General features: G+C 35.1%; 2 protein-coding genes across 2 annotated transcripts; both read left to right on the forward strand.

The window, feature by feature from the left end:
• Positions 1 to 2,448: 2,448 nt before the first annotated feature.
• On the forward strand, positions 2,449 to 3,653 carry LOC127114662 (GPN-loop GTPase QQT2). The gene is made up of 2 exons (XM_051046655.1): positions 2,449 to 3,247; positions 3,478 to 3,653. The coding sequence occupies exons 1-2, from the start codon at positions 2,449 to 2,451 to the stop codon at positions 3,651 to 3,653; spliced, it is 975 nt and encodes a 324-aa protein (XP_050902612.1).
• A 19-nt stretch (positions 3,654 to 3,672) lies between these two features.
• Positions 3,673 to 4,476, forward strand: LOC127114678 (uncharacterized). Its single transcript, XM_051046656.1, has one exon. The coding sequence runs from the start codon at positions 3,673 to 3,675 to the stop codon at positions 4,474 to 4,476; it is 804 nt and encodes a 267-aa protein (XP_050902613.1).
• The last annotated feature ends 17,978 nt before the right edge of the window (positions 4,477 to 22,454 follow it).

Raw genomic sequence — 22,454 nt, forward strand, 5'->3', positions numbered from 1 at the left:
AAAAATATAAAAAGGCATAACATTAATAGAAGCTCCTAAATATAACATGCAATTTTTGAATTTACTCCAATGGTACATAGAATTACACAAGCTCATGATTCCTTGCATTTCTGTGGCATGGCCTGATTGAGGGTTGAACCGGTAATCTTTTTAGAAGAAGGTTTATGTTGAATAACGAAACATTTCGTCCCAAATTGACTCTCTCGTTTTCAGTCATCCTCCTCCTGTTTGTGCATAAATCTTTCAGAAATTTTGCGTATTTTGTAACCTTCTTAATCACATCAAGTAGTGGAATATTCACTTCCACCTTTCTGAATACATCCAAAATCTCTTTATCTTTGTCTTCCTCATCAATCTTCTTATTTTTCAGTACTCTTTGTAGGAAAGATATTGGTGGTACATACTCTTTTTCAGCCTCAACAACAACACAAGGTTCAGGTGCTGAACTAACAATTTTTTTAAATATTTTTTTCTAGGGTTGGTTCTGCAACTTTTCCGGATCTAAAGGAAATTGCACTCACATTAGGGCCTTTTTGATTCACTACTGTGTGGGCAGGTAGTTGGTTCTATTCTTGAGCTTGCTATATGGCATTCATTGAAGTAACAAGTTATCCGATTTATGTTTGCAAAGTATGAATACTATAATTTGTTCGTTGTTGAATTTGAAGATTATTTACAACCATTTACTTGACAAGGTCCTCAAGTGAAGGTCCGGAAAGTGCATAGGTGGTTACTTCTAAAGGGTTCTATGGTGGTGGTAATGGTAACATCAATTTTTGTTTGCTAGGTTGTGGATTCCCATACTGAAGGTTTGAGTGGTTTTTCCAGTTGGGATGATACCTATTAGTGGATAGGTCTGGAGTGTTGTACCTGTTTTGATTGTTGTGTTGATTGTAAAGAGTTATTGCATATGCTTGAGGTAACTCACTAACCGAATCATCTTGCATAATAGGATATGTATCGGTCGGGTGTTCAGGAGAAGTAAAAATACCACACAAGTTTGATGTTTGAGCTTTACCAACTGTCAAATGTTTCACTAAAGAAGTAATCTCGTCAATTCTGGTTTCTAGAGCCTTGTTGGAAGAAGAAGCCTGAATCTCATTCACACCTTTAGTTTTGACCACATACATGTTTCTAGTTGTGAACTGTTGGGAGTTAAGTAACATGTTCTCAATCAAGGATTTGGAAGAAGTTGCAGTCTTATCAACAAGTACTCCACCACTAGCAACATTTAAAATGTTTATGTCCATTGGTAGTTGTCATACCCCAAAATTCACCATACCTTTCGCAAAGTTTATCTAGGTCACTAACCCTAGTCATATGCATGTCTTCATATCATTCATATCATCTACATAACCAGGGTCCAATACAAGAGGACATGTATCTTGGATTCCTAGCTTTGTGCTCGCACCTAGTGGAAAATGGGATTTTTTTGCAGTTAAAGGTGGCCCGGAGATCCAACCCTAAGGGGAGGTAACTCTTGATGCTTACTCATTGCACCCATCATTGAAGACTTCTTGGTTAGGCAAAACCCTAATTTGGGGTACCCATCTGGTCATGGTTCATTATGGATGTTTACTGGGCTGTGTTAGCTTTCACTTCATGGTCTCACACGTTCATCATTTGCTTGATAGTATTCATTGGTGCAAGTCCACGTCCATGGCACCATAACTTGGTTCAATTCATTCACGGCATGTCATCCAGTCATTTCCTCACTCCTAGCCCATAGCTTCTTCGTGGTTTGTTTGTGTTCATCGCATCTGATCATTTTTAGTGCATAGTTTGTTCATGGCATGGCTATTGCTTCATGCAATCCCATTGCCCTTTGGCCCATGTTAAGGCCCAAGGTGATTCATCTGAATCTTATATCATCCACATCCACTGTCTAGGTCATGTTTGTTGTTCGTTTATCCAATGTCAAGATGATCCACCAAAGTCTTGTTAGTCATCATTCATTATATAAATCATTCAAGTGTGTTGATTTTAAGAGGTTGAGGTTGGATTATGCGAATGGTTCACTCAAGTCCATTTTCCATTCAATTCATTCCATTTTCAATACCATAGCTTGCTTATGCTCATTTCGATGTATTCAGTTTCAAAGTCAATCAATTTCATTCGAGTACCATCCAAAATACATCAACTCATTCATTCATAAAATATCCATCACAAAGCAAAGCGTCCAAAAACATGAGAAATTACAAAAAATGGAAGTGTGGACCAAATGTTGACTTTGGTCAACAGTTGACTTTTTGGCCAACTTTGACCAAAGTTAACCCATGTCCGTAAAACCCTAAATTCTCCTCCTAAGACCCAAAATCCTTTTTAATCTCCAAAGTTCCACCATGATCCATTGGTTTGCCATCTTCACATGAAGGCTTCAAGTTCAAACTTGACCTTTTGAGTTCAACCACCATTGTCCATGACCTACAAAATAAGGCAAAGCGTGAAATGCAATCAAATGGGAAGGATACGCCTGGTCAGATTGAGATATTCACCTGGTCTGCTTCTGGTGCTATCATCACAGAAGCTTTTGCCTCCACATTTCCCACTGTAGTTGCCTATGTAGTTGATACACCTCGTGCGGAAAATCCCACCACTTTTATGAGCAACATGCTTTATGCTTGCAGTATCCTCTATAAGACAAGGTTACCTCTCATCTTGGCATTCAACAAGGTTGATGTAGCAAAACATGAATTTGCCCTGGAGTGGATGAAAGATTTTGAGGTATTCCAAGCAGCAGCAAGTCCAGATCAGTCATACACTTCAAATTTAACTCAGAGCCTTTCTTTGGCACTAGATGAATTTTACAGTAATTTAAGATCAGCTGGAGTTTCTGCAGTTACTGGTGAAGGAATTGAAGGCTTCTTCAAAGCTGTTGACGCCGGTGCAGAGGAATACATGGAAAGCTATAAGGATGATCTTGATAAAAGACGTGAAGAGAAATTGCGATTGGAAGAAAATCGCAGGAAGGAGAACATGGATAAACTGAGGAGGGAGATGGAGAAATCTGAAGAAGATGCTGCAATCTTAGTCCCAGGTGATATAATCCACATTAAATTAGGAGATATCATTCCTGCAGATGCTCGTTTTCTTGAGGGTGATGCTTTGGGTGTTGATCAGTCGACTTTAATTGGAGAATCTCTTCCGGCAACAAAGAATCCCTCAGATGAAGTCTTTTCTGGATCAACTGTTAAGAAGGGTGAGATTGAAGCAATTGTTATTGCTACCGGAGTGCACACACTTTTCGGTAAAGTTGCCTACCTTGTTGACAACACAAACCAAATTAGTCAGCCAACCAAAATCCAATTACAAACATTTGAAACCAATTTCCAAAACTCGAATTCCACACATAAACCGTACACAAATGTCTTGAGCTCTAATTGCATACAAACCTTTCATTCTTCACTCTTATAGTCCTGCTGAATTTTTCTTGATTGATTTACTAGCATCCAAGTATTTCAAGTATGTTGATGTCAGGATGTTACTTCATAAGTCTTGAAAAGCTTGCTAGAAATTTGGAAGGAAAGGATGTTACTGGTGATAAAACTGCAAGCATATATGGCACTGATGAAAGTCAATTGAGCTCAAATATTGAGGGTGCCAACCAAAGTGTACTACACCGTTTCACATGTCCCCTTTTTGAAAAAATCTGATGATACATCTGTTTTTGAAATGAGGAGTGTATTAGAAAGTGATAATAAAGTGCTTTCTGGAGGTCAGAATGACAATTTGGAGAGGTATGCACCACAGTGGGAATCCAAGAACCTCATGGCCGTGAGCGTTGCAATCCAGGATTGGCTAACTTCAAGGCTTGCGTTGGAGTTGATGAGGCAAGGGGCAATGCTGACTGTCTTGAGTGCACTTTTAACTGCATTGGCTTGGCCAGCTGCATTACGTTCAGCTACTGATTTCATAGACAGCATGTGGTCGATTGCTATTGACAGACCAGACAAGGCAGGGATACTGCTTTCTGAAGTATTATTAGGAGGAGTTCAAGGAAATAGACCTGTGACACTTATAGGTTACTCACTTGGAGCAAGAGTTATTTTCAAATGTTTAGAATGTTTGGCTGAAACAGAAAACCACGCTGAACTTGTGGAAAGAGTTGTCCTTCTTGGAGCACCCATTGCAATAAAATATGTGAATTGGGAAGCTGCTAGAAAGATCGTAGTAGGAAGGTTTATAAATGCTTATTCCAGGACTGACTGGATGCTTGGAGTGGCTTTCCGTGCCAGCCTACTTTCTCAAGGTTTAGCTGGGATCCAAAATGTTGACGTTACCGATCACATTGAAGGTCACTCTTCTTATTTGTGGACTACACAACATACCTTGGAGGAACTTGCACTGGAAACTTATTATCCTGCTTATAACAGCATTCTTCCTAAAGAGCAAACCCATCCCAATTTCACCGTTTCTTTTCTGAATATAAGGAACATAACTAGAATCAGCATCATTAATCAAGTGCAAAATAACTAAATCCAACCTACCTTAATAAGCGGCATAACGGAAGCTAAGCAACGAAAACAATTCCAACAAGCTCATAACAGAAGGAGGCAAAACAGAAGCAGCATAATAGAGAGCTCAAAACACTCACCGAAACTACAAATAACTTCAAACATTGAGAACTCCCTCAAGACCAAATTGTAATAAGATCTGCAATGGATTTTCTTCGCAAAAATACTGATAAAGCAGAACCAGCCTCAGTTCACTTCTTTCAATCACAAAACTTCGCGACCGAACCACCCTTTAACAACAGAACTCTAAAACCACGCCGTAACAGATCCGCCAATTTCCTTCCACAACTCTCGCCCGTAACTTCTACAATAGAATTGTGCTCCTAGCTTCACCCTCCAAAAACCTTCACTCACTGATCCGGAAACCGTAAAAAAAAGGATGTCCTTGACACCCTACAAGACGGATGAAAATCGTTAACTTCAAAACCTGCTGCAGGACCATAACCAAAACCACCCTGCACCCTTACAAGCCAACAATTCTGCAGCAGATTCCTCATCACTAGGCACCATGGATCAGACCTGTCATTCAGCAGCCTACCTAGCAAAACCCAAACAATACCTGTAACATCAACTCATAAACCCAACCTGTAATGTGCCAAGAAATGTTGAAACCAAATGTGAAACCATACCTACCAAGCATCACAGATGCGGAAGCAGCCATCAATGATTAACATCAAAATCCTGCAGCAACGAAAGCCACGCGCCTTATGGGGTATCAGTAGCAGCTGAACAAGGGTTTGCAGGCACGCCTAATCCTGCAGGATCTATTACCAGACATACCGAACCATGTCAATCATTGTGAAACCGCAAAACAAATGCAATTAACATGCGCACCTGTTGCAGCATAACACCGAAAGAGCCAACGAAGGATAAGAGAGTGTTGATATCCACCATTGCCCGCAGTTTATCATTTGGGAAATCTTTGGACCTCAGCCTTTCTCATTATTCATCTAGCAGCAAATTGAGCTATGGCCATTCTCTTGATAGGGATTTTCTTCACTCCCTTGGACTAGGCTACATGGTTGCAATGTTCAGATATTCTTCAGTTGCTACTTATACTGTGTCTATGCCTCCTCACAAGCTAAAATTTGGTGGTGCTATAAAACAAGAGTGGCTTATGGAAGAGACCGACAAAGTGCACATGAAAGGTATAAGACTGTTCACAAAAATTGCAAGCCGTTTGAAAACAGCAAACTTTGATGGATCAAATCCTAACCAAGGATCAAAAAGAGAGTTATCCACGGTTGAGAAGATGTTAAAGAATGAACGAGGAGAGTTCTAGGTTTACATCAAGATGGTGGTTACGCCCCAAAAGAGTCTAGGCAGTGGAAAAGTGTTACAAGAAATAACAATACTGTAAATGATATTCAGAAGCTTACTACTGCATCAAGGGTAATAACAGAGCTCTCTCAACTCCAGCGAGGACGAACCTTCTTCACTTTCCAACCACTCCTTCAACCCTCAAGCCACATCTTAGAATCTTCAAACCGAATCCAAAACCGCTTTCCATATAACAGAGGAAATAAGCTTCTAAAGAAAAATGAGTCAACTTCGCGTGGATTGAGGCGGAGAACTACGATCCCGTTTCGGTTTCGCATAAAGTACACACCAGTCTCTACAATAGTGTCACCACCTTTTATCTCGATGAACTCGCGGTCGAAACCATCGTCGACACGATGGTAATCCACCCTGACTATGTTACTTTGGCTGTAAGGCCTTTCGTCTCTAACCTGCACAAAGAAGACAACATTAATTCTCAACAAAACTTCACCAAGAGGAAGCTAGCAGAACAGAACATGAAGAGAGAGCTTCGAACCAAGGCGTCTCGAACCTTCCCTAAGGCTCCCTTGGAACCGAAACGGTAACGAGAATAGCTGCAAATGTGGAAATCCAACCCAAATGCACTAACAGCAAACTGCAACTTAAACACAGCAGCGACATAAGCTAAACGCACTACATAGCTACCAAAAGCCACACGATGCAAACGCCGCTATCGCCGCTGCAAGCAACCTGCACACAACATACCGTTCAATCCCGGCTAAAACATTTCAGTCATAATGCAGGAAATACAATAATGCAATTTGACAGACCAAATTTGAAGTATGAAGTGATAGGTAAGACAAGGGAACTATTGAAGTGGCACGGAAAACAGAAACTAGAGGGCATGATTTTCTCACTGGCTTCCAACTGATAAAAATCTGCAGAACATGATAAAGCATCTTAACCACACGACAGCATTAGCTAGCTCACCATTCATGCAGTCCAACAGTTCCATGAATAACACCTAACAGGCTACGTAATAAGCAACAAAAAATGAGAAGATAAACCACGAGCTACATGAACTAAATCCAAGTGAGAGTGACTGCCACTGCAGACATGTTGAACTGATACACAACGGCCGTGCAAACCAGCTGCATACCAAGCCAAGGCAATACAAAATCAGCATGTCAACCACCACCACACTGCACCATAGCCTGACCTGAACAACGAGTTGATCACCAATCCAAAACTGCAATGGCCTCACTGAACACATTAAAAATAGAACCTGCAACATGTTCAATAGGTCACCGACAAAATCTCACATGACTTCAGTTCAGATATAACCTACAGTGGCCAGTCATTAATATTTTTTCTCTTTACACTCATTTAACCAACTCAACCTAACTACCATGCCAGCTGTCATAATAGAAATTCATAACTGAATTTCACAATCCCAATGTCCAAACCAACTTTAAATACATCTCCGATCATTCAACAAGGGGAATCATTGTTTCACTCAAGAAAATCCCAATCAGTTTCAGATTCAAGTCCATTCAACCATTCTCCAAGAGGATTCACCTTCACTCTCTCTACTCAAAAAATCTCAACCACTGCTCAACCCTCACCGAATATCTCATCTTCATCCATCCCAATCATCGGTTTTCATTCAATCAGTGGATCGGTTCTCAACCTCACCTTCAACTCAATTCGAAGTTCATCCTCGATCCATTCGCATCAACAAGGAAGAAGAAGAAAGGGGAGGAAGTATAAGATTCGAGCAGAAGCGAAGGAAGCACCAGACGTACCTGAAACTTCGTCGCCGTCGTCACCGTCAAAACACTCTGGTAGGAATTCTGAACTTCACCGTTTATTCTTTTCTTGTCACCAGTAGGTTGATAGGAGATAGAGCACCAATAACCCTAAGGTCTAAGAATGAATCATGGCTTGGTCAATTTTTAATTTGATTAGGAACACTTAGGGTTCTTGATGTATTAGGATTGATTGGTTAACCTAGGCTTAAAATATTGAGAAATTAATGAGGGATTCAGAATCAGGAGGTGAAGGCGAAGCTAGTGGTGTATTTGATTTTGATTTCTGGTGACAACCGCCGCCGAAAGATATTTCTGGCACGGCGGTCCACGGAAACATAAACCGGAGTTATGAGCAAATCTGGCGCGTAGTCCTTATTTCCAATTTTGTGCCGTCATCCAATCAGGAGATGCCACGTGTTAGACGTGCTGATTCATTTTTCACATGTGTGAGTTTTTTGGCTTCTCATGGCCGAGTGCTGATGGGCCCAACAGATTGGGCCCTAACGTGGATCTCGTGGCCATTACCCTTGTTTCCGTTTTACACACCCCCCTTAGGCGCCTGAAACTATTTCCTGCACCATACTCCAGAGTTTGCACCTCCTGGCCCATGTTAATTTATTTTGGTATTTTCTTTGATCTTTTTGGTATTTCCATGCAATTTAATTCTTTTAATTTTTATTTTATTTGTCGATTACCATGAGTAGAAAACAAATAAAAATAGTCTTCATGTAGAAACTAGACTAGAATTAGAATTTACCATGTTTAGGACTAATTCATTTGTTCCTCAAATTAAGAAATCCCTAAAAAAAATACTTGATTAGCCATATTAATTCTTGATTTGAGTTTCCCCATAATTCTTGACTTTTAATTCATGCTTAGGATTAATTAGGATTAAGTCATTTTAATTCCCTTTTAATTTTATATGTCATGTTCATGTATTGTGGGACCTTTAATTTCATTTTAATTGTTCAATTTCTTTGACTGTGGTTAGCATATCCAAATTGAAAATGATATTTCAATTTGGTATGATGTGTTAGCATGTCTATTATATTCACCATGATAACTATATCATATCCTTCCATCATCATACCATCTCATTCACTTGAAATAGCATTTTAATTCCATTTTATTAATGCATACTAACCACTAGTTGTTTTTGTTTGTGGTGACATGTGAATGAGAGATCCAAACATCTTTCAAGTTATTCCTTTTATTTTATTCAATAATTTGTAAAGTGTAGTTTTCTTCTCATGTCTTTGTGTTGTATTGTGTGGGTTCCCCCCATTGTGGGTTAAATGTCCCCCTTCCCTTAGTCTTGTAATAACTTAGTTTTATTGGTTTCTAGTTAGCTCACTATGCAAGTTAATAACCAAGATAAAATACAAAACGATAAATAAAGCATTTCAAAAGAAACTTGATCCAACGTCAAGTTGTTTTTTCCGAATAAAACTCACACCATTGCAACATGAATGCTTGATCCAACGCCAAGCATTCTCCATCCACTCCAAAATCCATCATTTACATCTCTTCTCCATTCTCTTCTCAATCTTATCCTATCTCACCTCCATTCTTCACTCACTATTTTCATAATAAATTCAAACACTTGATTCAACGTCAAGTTTCTTTTTCAAAACCTTTTCATAACAAATTGGAATGCAAATGGGATGTACGTGTTTGTACACAACATTCAAGTAATTGGATTGTCGGTCGTACCTAGCCTGAGGACCCGACACTTGACTTCCCCCCCCCCCCCCCTAAAACATCTAATGATTCAAACAAGTTAGATTTAGGCACTATGAGGAGGAAAAAGAATAGTTAGGACTTCATTGTCCTCTCGATTCCCAAGTACTTTGATTGTTGATTGTACTTAGTCAAGGGTTAGAGACTTGTCTCCCTCTAAGTTCCAACGATTAAACTTGCCAAACTCCTTTCATAATCAAATCTCTTTTTGGACGAAAAAGAGTGGTTAGGATAACTTGTCCTCTCAACTCCCGAGTTATTGGACTGTTGACTGTATCTAGTCAAGGGTCTAATGCTTGTCTCCATGCATAAAATCGACCCCAACAAATCAAATCATCTTTTTCCTTAGTGCACTCTCTTCAAAACCTTTCAATAAGGACGTGTTAATTCCGTTCTACCGTGAACAAAGTTTAAGCCTCCATGTGTGAGCAAGTAATGTTTAACTGCTAGAGTGCGAACCAAGCGTCTCCATTTTACCGCAAAAAAGCAAATACTTTCCGCTCCCACGAAAGAGTACATAAGCAAGTGAACAGTAGCGTGCGAACACCAATACTGTTCAATAAAAATAACCAAACAAATACGCCATTTTTGAGACGAACTACGAAGCTCTGACTTCCCTATTGCACGTATGGGGATACGTAGGCACGAGGACCCAAATCCTTGGCGAGCACACTAACTTAAAACTTATTTTCTGCCCCATATTATTCTCTCATCTCACTTCCGATAGCAAGCAACTTACAGCTAAATAAACATCCATGCATATTTGATACAAGCAAGTGGTTCCCATGGAGTACCATGGATGTGAGGGGTGCTAATATCTTCCCCTTGCATAACCGACTTCCGAATCCGCTCTTGGTTGTGAGACCCTTTCTCTGATTTGGGGTTTTATCGATATTTTCCCTTCCCTTTGGAATAAATAAAATTCGGTGGCGACTCTGTATTTTTCGCGGTGCTTCAGTAGCAACCCTTCATAGAAGTATTGAATAAGCAACTGCTTAGTGATTTGGTGATGAGGACAACTAGACACTAGCTATTTGAATATCTCCTAATACTTAGCCAATGATTCATTTCCCTGTATAATACCACATATTTCCTTTCTGATTGATGCAACTCTAGAGACAGGAAAGTATCTTTCCAGGAAGACTTTCTTTAAATCATTCCAAGTTGTAACAGAATTCAGCTCAAGATAGTACAACCAGTCTTTTGCAGCATCATGTAGTGAGAATGGAAAGGCTCTGAGCTTGATATGATCTTCTATTATTCCTTCAGGTCTCAAAGGTGTAGAACAAACAACCTAAAATTCCCTCATATGCTTATGCGGATCCTCACCTGCAAGACTATTAAACCTTGGCAACAAGTGTATTAAGAAAAATTTCAATTCAAAAGGAACACCAACATCAACATATTCGATATATAAACCATTATAATTAACACCAGGAGCATCAAGCTCTCTTAATGTCCTTTGTTCACCCATGTTATTATCAAAAGCAAGTTCATAATCAAATAAGTTATGCACATACAAAGAATCAGAATCAGAATCGCTAGCAAGTGTGAACTAGTGCTAACCTGATTTTCTCTACGTTGTGTGTGCAAGGTTTTTTCAACTTCAGCATCAAAATCAAACAAGTCAAAACAACCAGACCTGGTAGCCAGAACTAATTCAGCAATGCAACAACAAATGTGAAAATGCTAACAATATCCCTATAGAGCAAAATAGTTGTATAACACAGAAAACGATTAAAAAATACAGAAATATGGAATTTAATCTAATGAAGCCAATTGAGAATTTTGAGATTTTTTTTGGATTTTTCTGAAACTATGAAAACAGTAAAATATTCATAAAAAATAGAAAAATAATGAATACGCATAAATCGGATTTTTCTACTAAGTTTGCATGGAAAACTTTCGAAATGGAAATAAATTTTCTAAAACCGGGTTTTTTGACCGATTTTGACGGATGCACACGAATCAGCCAAAACAGCAAGAACAGATGGGGAAAAAGGAAAGGGAGAACACCTAAGACTCTAATATTGGTTAAAAATGACAAGAGTCCCCGACAACGAAACTAATTTGATTCATTATCATGCATGGGTCAAAAATGAGTAATTTAAAAATTATAGTTAGGGTAACGACTCTTGAGTCTTATCACAAGGACTCTTGTTCACTTTAACCAACCGATTGAAATAAATGGGGGATTTTGATTTTCGATTATGCTACTGACTAATGGAAATTGATTACGAATATGATAAACAGACTGATCTATTATTTCGATTTCCTAAGTTATCATTGGTTAATATAATTTTCATGCCCTAAGCGGATTCTAATCTCTTTTCGAATACAACATCAATCAACAAGCGTAACTGAAACTATGCGATTGATGTAATGCCCCAAAATTTTATTATTTGTTTTCTTAATATAATTGTACAATTTGTGTGTGTTGTGATGTTATGTTGTGTTAAGGGAGACCCTTGAGTGTGGTACACCAACCTTAGAAATTAGAATTTAAGGTGTTAGGGGTGTGTGATAAAAAAAGTAGAGATATGTGGGTGGTGGGAGAAGTAGTGGTTGTTACTATTATTTAATTAGGATGATTTATATAAATAATAGTAATACTTAATATTTAAATATTTATTTTAATTATTATTGCTACAGTGATATATTAAAATAAATATTTGATTTGGATTTATTAACATAAATATTTTGTTTAGATTTAATAAAATAATAATATTAGATTTAAAATAAAAATAGAAAATTGGTTGTTATAAGGGAATTGGAAGTGAGAAGAGGGGAAGTTACAAAATACGTGAAAACTTAGGAAAAAGTGAGCTAGGAAGAGGAGAGAAAAATCTAGGAGGATCAAGGAAATCACCATTGTCAAGAATTGGAGCTTAACAATCTAAGGTTAGGGGGAGAAAAACAATTCTTATAAGGGTGTATATCCATGAGAGGGTAGTGAGGAGTCCTTCCCTCTTAGGTTTACTCTTTACCATATTTTTGATTGAAATTCTTGGTGGTTTGCAATGTTTGTATGATGAGATGAGTAGATTGTGATTGTTATATATAAATCCTTGATTGTTGTATGAATTTGATGTGATGGTGTTTGCCGAATTTTTCTGTCATGATCATGGAATAAGAGTTTTGGGGATATGAACATGATGAACAAATTATGAGAAATTATAAAGTGATGATATGTTGGTGTTTGGTGAATTAATTGTTGATATATGTATATGGTTGATGATGAAAATCCTTGAAAATATTGTGAGGGATGTTTATAGGATGGAAATTGGGGTTTGAAATGTGTTGGACTCGTACTGTTTTAGTCCTTCCAAACAACATCATTTTTTAAAAATCCTTTGTACAAGTTTAGTCATAACTTTTGACTCGTGGCACATTTTAAGGTGGGATTTAGTGTGTTGGTTAGCTGAGAGGGAGTACTACAAATTTGATTCAGGGGGAAAATCATTTTAATGGATTTATCAGATGGTTACAATAGGTGGAAGGAAGTGTAAAATATGATGGATATGAATGAAGTATGTGTCGGTAATTTAATCGTTGTATCACGAATGATTGATATGTGTGTTAATGGCGTTAGTGGTAGTCCAGAAAGGTGGATTATGTATTAGATAAGTGTATTGAGTGATAAATGGTGGTGGATCACGATGTATTATAATAATTGTGTGTGTTAGAATGAATCATAACGAAGTTCGTATCGGTAAATTGTTGTGACATAGTGAATAATTTGAATTATTTGTTCACTTGTGATTGTGATAATCCATAATGGTGGATTATGTAGTTCATGTCTATAGTTGTGTAATCGATTATGGATCATGACATGAATAATGACAAGTATGTAATTTGCATTTTTTCCATGCCATGCATTCATAAATTGTTGAGTTGGTGGAAATAAGTTTAAGTTTGAAGGGGAACGTTAAACTTATCTAGAACTTCGAAAGGGAAGTTCGGGATTCCGAAGGGGAAGTTCGGGATTCCGGAGGGGGAATCAGGTTCGTATGATGAACCATTGATAAACAATTGGTACCACATGCATTGGATCGAGTTATGGAGTCTCATTGCATTTTCATTATATCGTGTGGTGTTTAATTATGGTGAGAATGTGGATTGTGAATGATTGTAGTGCATTATGCATGAACACTATCCTTAGTATATTATGCACCGATTAATTATACTAATGTATTTCCCATCCCCTTTTTGTTTGTTGTGTCTGTACTCCTTTGGAGTACAGAAAATCAAGTACATGAGTAGTTGACGGTGCACGATATGTTGCTATCGGTCGGGTGTTTTAGTGGAGTCGCTCTGATACGTAACACCGGGGATGTTTTGTCTATGGGGTTGTTTTATCTATGTATTTTTCACGTTACATATCTTTAAATAATAAATATTATTGTTTTAAACTACTATTGTTTGGATGTTTGGGTGAGGCTTTAGATGCCAAAAAAAAATTATTTTTAATTCCGTTGTACCAATATGATTTATATGAGTTGAAGTAAACTTTTAAACTTCAAGTTATGTGGATGTGACATCCTACTTGATTTAATTATTTTTATTTTATTTATTTATTTGAATCAGAAAGTAGTGTGTTACAATTTACACTCCTATTTTTCGAGTTAAGCAAACAGAATAAAGACTTGCACGAATTAACACAAAAGCTATGCTAACACGCGATGAAGATTAGTGAATGTAAATCAATCAAAATTAATCAATACATATTCTATAAAGGTTGAATAAAACATACAAGACATAGAGAAAAGTATTAGGGAAAATAAATTTGATTGAAAATTATAAAACCTCAAAGTATCGGCGAAAACCGAATACAACAAATCAACCGTAGGTAATTAGTTCTCCATGAATTCGTATAAATTTTCTAATTTTCATGAATGCATAATGAAACTACTGTAGCATCCAATTTTCTCTTATAACAAGGGAAATTTGGGCCCTTATGGAAGCCGATCCAAAAATTATAAAAATTGGCTCAAACTAACTATTTTAATTAAGTCTGGAACTTCAACGAATTATTCGATCCTCCTTCACTCCGTATCAGCTTTTGAATACAACACAAAACTTGTATCTCTTTATCTTAACTTTCCAACACATATCATAACACATCAATCTTATTCTTGAAGCTCAAGTTATGGTCTACACAGTGAAAAGGTATCAAATAATTGTTTAAGGTAAAAATAAAGTACGAAAATAAAATATAGGCAGAAATAAACTTAAATATAAAAACACACTAAAATAGTAAAAAATAATAAAATAAACTATAATGTTTCCTAATTATAATATTAGAAGAAAGTGCATAAAAATACACTGATCAGTATCCATTCATATGCATTAAACACCACCTTTTCCTTGTTGAATTTCAAAACAAGTTCAGTTGTCTCCACATCTATTTTTGTATTCTCGGTTGCCAAGAATGAGCGTTCGAGAATAACTGACCCTCCTGAATCACCTTTCATATCAATCACTACAAAGTCTACAGGAAAGGTCAAACCATCGACACGAACTAGCATATCTTGTACAATATAAAGCTGATGAGTAACAAATGAATCGGCTAAAGTTAACATCATGTTGCTCGGTAAGACCTATCCTATTTTCAATTACTTAAATTTTTTCATAGGCATGAAATTGATGCTCAATCCCAAGTCATAAAGCAAATGGTACTTTCTCCCTACCAATGATACAAGCGATTATGAAATTTCCTGGATCCTTCATCTTTAGTGGCAATTCTTGAGGTTTTGTCATCCCTTCTTTCTCTATCATGTTTACATGTTCTTTAGTCAACTTCTGTTTTTCACCCTTCAGCAATGCCTAAATAAACTTAGCAAACTGGAGAATTAATTATAAAATTTCATGGAATGAAATACTTACCAGAAGTTTTGTAAACACTTCTTTAAATTTCAAACATTTCAGCCTCATCCTCATGTACCAGTTTCTTCTCAATGATGAGATATAGTGGTTTTATGTAATCTGGTAAATATGGGTTTGGTTCATTCAGGATTTGGTTCTTTGTTCTCCTCCAAGGAGAGTTTTTATCTATAAGTTGATCAATGAATGGTGACTCATCTTTCCTCTTTATCACCTTGATGTCGAATCTCTTCTTTTCCAATTCCACCTTCTTTTTTCTCAATTACATTCTCTTTAACTATTTCCGCTTCACCCTTTTTTGTAATTACCCCAAAATTCATTTCCACAGTCTTGTATCATTCATTCTTAGAATTATATATAGTGTTACCTATGAATCCTCCATTTGAGCTTGGCAAAACAACTATTTATATGGATAATTGGCCAATATGTGTCTCCAAATTCTTGATTGACGCATCATGGTTTCTACTCATAATTTCATGGTTCTTATTTATCTGATCAAATCTACTTTGAGTGACTTTAATAAAATTCTACAAGGTCTCTTCCAACTGTGACAACTTCTTTGAAACAGAGCTTGTTGGCTTTGTTGCATACCTTGGTTAGCATTTGAATTTTGATTATTGCTCCAACAGAAATTTGAGTGATCTTTCCAACCCGAATTTTATGTGTTGGAATACGGGTTATTCTTTTGAAAATTAGCTAATTGAACCTCCTCACTTGTCCTTTCCAACAAGTACTTTCCATTCTCATGTTCTCCTCCACAGAAATCACACCTAAGTGCTTGTACCTGGCTCACGTTAGCTTTACCTAAGTTTCTTTCAGCTAGCTTTTTATTTAACAATTCAATATGAGCTAAAAGAGCAGTATGGGTATCAACAATTAACATACCTTTAGGCGTGCCCATAGTTTCAATCGTGACCGCCTTTCGCTTTTTGAATGGTACTCATTCATACACATCTTCTCAATAAGGTCTTTTACTTGTGGTTCAGTCATTTAGCAGATAGTACCTCCCCCAGAAGCATCAAATAACATGCAAGTTTGACTCTTGAGACCTTTGATGAAATTTTGCATCTGCTCCATATTATTCATATTGTGATTCGGGCATCTGTATAACAAAAGTTTGAATCTTTCCAAAAAGTCATAAAGTGACTTAGTTTCCTGCTACTTAAAATTCACAATTTATGCTTGGCGCTCAGTAAACTGAGTAGTAATGAAGAATCTTTTTAGGAATTTATCATTCAATTCCTTCCAAGTCCGAATTGTTCCATTTGAAAGTCAAAGTAATCAATCTTTCTCTATAGCCACCAACGAGGAGCTGGATAATTTAAGTTTTACATGGTCTTCTGTAATGTCCTCTGGTTGGCACATTGGTTCAGTCTCATGAAACATTACTAGATGTTCCCATGGGTCACTGGTTGTATTCCCGTCAAATATTTTATCCCTTAAGTCTGAAAGCATGGCATATTTGATGTTGAAATTTACAGGAGTAGCTGGAAGAAATCCCATAGAAACCTGTGATGCATCAGTAGGCTTGCATTAGTCCCTTATAGTTTGGGCTCTTGCCTCTGCCATGATAACTTGTCAACACATGTGCCATGCACTTCACCAACAAGAAAAATACCCACAATTGTATTTCTCAAAAAATAGAAAGCAATAAATAGAATTTAAATAAATGTTATAAAAGTAAAAAAGAGAATATGCTCAAACGTCGCCTTATTGGAAAATCAACAGTCCCCGACAACGGCGCCCAAAACTTGATGATTTCTCATCAAGTGTATTGATAATATCACAATAATAAAAAATATTGAATCCAGAGTGATTGCCTTCAAGCAAGACAAAATGTGTGTAATGTATAAAAACTGGTAAAACGAGGGAGAGAGGGGGGTTCGAGCTTTAGTGCGAAAAGTAAATAAGAAATTAAACACAATCACGAAAAGAGTCAGGTTGTGCTTTAGAATCCCATATCCCTCTATTGTTGATATTTTATGCCTTGTATGAATAGATACTATAACTCCACGACCAATTAACAAAACCGTTATAGCCGATCCCTCACGAAATAACTCACTAACCACTACTCGGAGCTTCCTATCCCTAATTTACCAACGTGAGTAGGGCTAAGTGATGTATAGAACATTAATTCCCTATGCCACTACCCGGGGTCTCCTATTCATATTCAACTAGCATAAGTATAACAATTCCCCTAGGTCCAACACATAGACTAGCAGTCAGTATTTCATGTGTCCAAAATCATATTAAAAGAGTATCTTCCATAAAAAGCATTAAGAACAATAAACAATTGAATGACATTATAGATCAAAATGTTCATACAAAGTCAAATCAACATGGAATCCAACAGTATTGAATAGGTTCATCATAACACAACCTAACCTAGAGGAGCTTAGTTACTCATAATTCATATGCCAATACCATAATTGATAGATGAAAATAACATATGAATTTCCTTAAAGTAATGGCCTCTAATGGCTTCAAATGCTCTAAAAATCACCTTGGTGCTCTCCAAATCGTAACCCTTGTGAAAGTGTAGAAAATCCCCTTTTATTGGCTTCAGAATGGACCAGACTGCGTTAGAAACCCTAGATAAAAGGACAATCGCGCGCGTGATAACTTGCATCGCACGATGCATTTTTTATGGCCCTATCACGCATACAATGCTGCGCGATGATGCATGTGATTATTTCTGAAGCTGCACTATTTTTTGGTTCTTTTTCACTCAAATTTTCACTAAGTCCACAATATTCACACTTAGCTATTTTTTTCTCATTCTTTGGTATTTCTTCTTCATTTTTACTCATCTTTCACTTGTTTTAATTCAATTCTTCGACTAAATTTATGCATTAACAGACTGTCATCAAGTATGTGTGGGTGAGAAAGGGATGTAACCCAAGAGGATCCAAAGAATATTTGGTACATAAGTACTATTAATTGTTTTGTAGGTACTTGAAAATAAGATGTTATAATTGTCAAATCAAGATGTTTTTTCAAAATACAAGACCATATGATATGGTAATCCTAAAAGTTTCATTGAATGAAAGATGTTTTTGAAGAAACATCAACCTTGATATCAACTTTGACTCCATAGCATTAGAGTGAAGAAAATAAGAATTTTTATATTTTTATATCATTTCCCTTATTTTATTATACTCCTTTAAAATTTTCTATTTCTTTTATTTTTGATAATGTCAAAAAAGGTGAGAAGAGATGGTTGTTTTTGTTGTTTTTCAGAAAACCAAAAAGGGCAATGCATAAATTGAAAAAGATATGGATATATCCAAGATATGGGAGAAATCAAGTACAACAAGTGTTATGAAAAAAATTCTCGTCAAAATATTTTATCATAATAAAAAAAAGGGGAGATTGTGAAGAGGATGTGTTCATCCTTCTTAACTTGGTTTTGATGAAGACAAAAACTTGTATTAGAGAAAAGATACAAGAAGAAAAATATTAGAATCAAGTATCAAGATTGCATAAGCTTTGAAATTCAAAAGATTGGATGATTGGTCAATGTACTTTAATGGAAATTCAAATGTTTATATAATCTCAAGAAACTTCATCTCATTATGCACTAAAGTTTTCCAAACATTCCTTTGGCATACACTTTAATTTCATGAAGTTTCAAAGTGAAAAAATATGGTTTTCAATGGATGCAACCGATTGAATAAATAGTACTACCGATTTCATTTTACCTATGTCCAAAATTTTTACACTTAATGCAACTGGTTGCACAAAAGGTACAACCGATTGCACTTTAGGTTTGTCCAAGTCTTTTCAAGGCATTTCTCGAAAGTTCAGCCGTTTGAGCTTTTTATGCAACCGCTTACAACTAATACTTTTTGAAAATTCTGAAACTTTTATAATACCTCTTCAATTTAATGATTAATCATGTCTTTTCCAAATCATTGCTACATGATTCATGACCATTTTCATTAAACATTGTCATTGTTTAAAGAAGTAGTTCATTTTCTATTCAAACCATAATTTTCATATTAAAATTCACCTCTTCCATTCAATGTTTTACATCAATTCAATTTGTTTTACATGAAAAAATTTATGTATAAATTTCATATCAATAAGAAAAGTTTTTGAGCAGTCTAAATGTATTATATTTGAATTGTTCATTGGAAGGGAAGATCAGTCTCTATAAATAAATTGATTCAAATTCAACAACTCTTCTCATATATTCATATTTATTTAGAAGTTGTACTGCGTGGTGACTTGTTTTTGTAAACAGAAAGTGACATGCTTTCTAATTTTTGTGATCATCAAAGTGTTTTGGTCATTGTTGTAAAATGTTATTTGAATCAGGGAAATTCAAAGTCCACAATGAGTTTGGTGTTTGTGAAATCAAGGAAGTGGTTTGCTTCTTTGTTATTGTTTGGAGCTTTTAGGAGGAGTCTTGGTGTGAGGCTTGTACAAAGATTTAACAATAGTGTAAATCTCTCACAGCGTGTGAGTGGACTAGATGTAGCATTAGTTGCTAAGGAGAACTAATAAATGGTGATGAAATAGATAATGTACCGTAACTTTGGAGAAGAGGAAGAGGCAAAGAAATGATTGTCTTGTAAGCTTCTTTCGTCTTTGCACTCGTTGGTTCGAAACTGAAATGATGGAGTTTGGTTGGTCTCTACTATCGCTTTCTTCTATTCTTTCGCTAGGGTACTTGTGTTATGAAGGAAATAAACTAAAATGTGTTATGTTTGAATTTTTGTAGAAACACATTTCACCACGGTTTGTGAAACTAACCGTAGTGATATATTATACATATTACCATGATTTTCCTGAAAAACTATGGTGAAATTATTTAGAGATTTGTCTTAAAAAATGAACAAAAGCGTCATTTACCTTTTTATTAAACTTAACTCATGCCTTTTTCAACATGCATATTTCATTCTTTAAAAGTTAATTTAGTATATTGAAAAACTTGATTTAAAGATTAATATTAAGATTCAAATTATCAAGTAAACTATATGTTTGAATATTAACATTGATCTTTAAAGTTAAAATTTTGAAGGTATAGAAAAAATGAATGAAGATATTACACACAAAGCGTATCTAAGATTGTAAAAAATTAAATTATGTGTTTATTGTCAAAACTAAACTCTATGTGAGTTTGTGAAAACTAAACTCACTGAAATAAAAAAATGAACGATACATTTCACTATGATACGGTTGGTAGAAATGACCGTGGTGAATTTTTTTTAATGTTAACATAATTATAAATATTAAAGGGATACGCCATATTATGTAATGAAAAAGTAGAAATTTTTGGTGTTGGGATTCGGAACCTATAATCCTTATTCTATCACTATTGTTGATAGAATGTAGCTTAGTGAAAAAGGTTTTATTATATAAATAAATATTAAAGCACATAAAATTGATGATGTATATATTTTATTTAATGATTCATAATTTATATTTTAAGTTTTACTAAGATTTTCATACCATAATTTGTTACATTTTATAAATATTCCATCATTTAAAAATTGTCACATATTCAATTTTAAGTGCAAAATAAAAAGGAGTTAAAAATTGTTTGAATTTAAAATAAATAAATAAATTCTGTGAAAATATAAAATAAAGAAGCCAAAACCTCAATTAAATCAAGAGAATAATTAATGAATATTTATTTTAAATATATGTTAAATTAAACTCCATTGGATAAATGTAAAAAAATATCTAAAAATATTTAAATTAATAGAATTTAATTTTTGGTCAGCGAAGTTCCAAAAAGAAATAACTTTTTCTTCAATGAATATTTTAAAAGACCTCGTTTAATTTTAATAATTTAATAATACATTTTTTATAATACTATATTACTTTTTTGACTATGATATTATAATTTATAAAAATGTATTTATAGTTTAAATTTATATATTTTTTAAGTATAAATTTTAATATTTATAAAGAAATAACGTTTTCTTTAATGAATAAAGTTATTTTAAAATACCTCATTTAATTTTAATAATTTAATAATATTTTTTAATGATAGTATATTATTTTTTTGACTATGATATTATAATTTATAAAAAAGCAAAGTTCTAAGAAGGAAATAACTTTTTCTTCAATGAATAAAGTTATTTTAAAAAGACCTCATTTAATTTTAATAATTTAATAATACTTTTTTTATAATATTATATTACTTTCTTGACTATGATATTATAATTTATAAAAAAATATTTATGATTTCAATTTATAATTTTTTTAAGTATAAATTTTAATATTTATAAATAAAATCTCTAGAAATTTTAAAGTATAAGCTTTAATTTTTATAGATTTTAATTTCTAACTATGAATTATTATATATAATTAGATTTATTGGTATATCATATGCAACAACAACTTGAAGTTCACTTAGAGTCAAAAGAGTTTGAAGTTCATTCAGAATCATCAAACGACATGAGTTCTTTATCAGATTTAGTCGTTATTCCTGATCCTGATCATGTTGCACCTGAGGCGGCTGTTGTCGCCGTTCCTGATCCTGTTGCACCGGAGACAACTGTTATCGCCATTTCTGATCCTGATATGCCTGAGCCAGTTGTTATCGATGTTCCTGACTCCATTGCACCGAAAGATCAACCTGTCACAACAACGCCGGTGGCTACTGGATTTAATGTATCATTTTGGCACATGTACTTGGCTGCAGATCATGATTTTGATGAATCAGAAAGTACGGGTGAACTTAGCGAATCTGAAATACCCTCAAACAACATGAACTCTGTCACAACAACGCCAGTGGCTACTAGATTTAATGTATCATTTTGGGATGAATATTTGGTGGAAGATCCTGATTTTGATGAATCAGAAGGTCCTGGTGAACTTAGCGAATCTGAATCAGCCTCAAATTGATCTAGCAGAGAAAACTTGGTGGAAATGGATTATTCCTTTTATCTTTTTATGTAATAATTGTAGGTATGCATTGTTGGCTCTGCTGTATATGCATTATCCTAAGTTTCGATTTATGGTTGTAATCAGTCTGTTATTTACTTATAATTGGTTTTGCTTGAATGTTTGGCTCTTGCTATATTATATACATTCTTAATCCTTTATATTGCGTATAGCAATTTGAAACTACAATAATATCACAATATATTTGTGATTTTGCATGGCTGCAATGTTTTTATAAGAATAAAATCTTGGCTAGATTACTGGATTTATATTTTGAGTATGTTTGGATTTGTAGGGCTGTTTACTATATCCATATTTTCTTACATGACTGTTAGATTAGTAAATG

This window comes from Lathyrus oleraceus, chromosome 1, assembly GCF_024323335.1.
Source record: "Lathyrus oleraceus cultivar Zhongwan6 chromosome 1, CAAS_Psat_ZW6_1.0, whole genome shotgun sequence".
In the NCBI taxonomy this organism is placed as follows: Eukaryota; Viridiplantae; Streptophyta; class Magnoliopsida; order Fabales; family Fabaceae; genus Lathyrus; species Lathyrus oleraceus.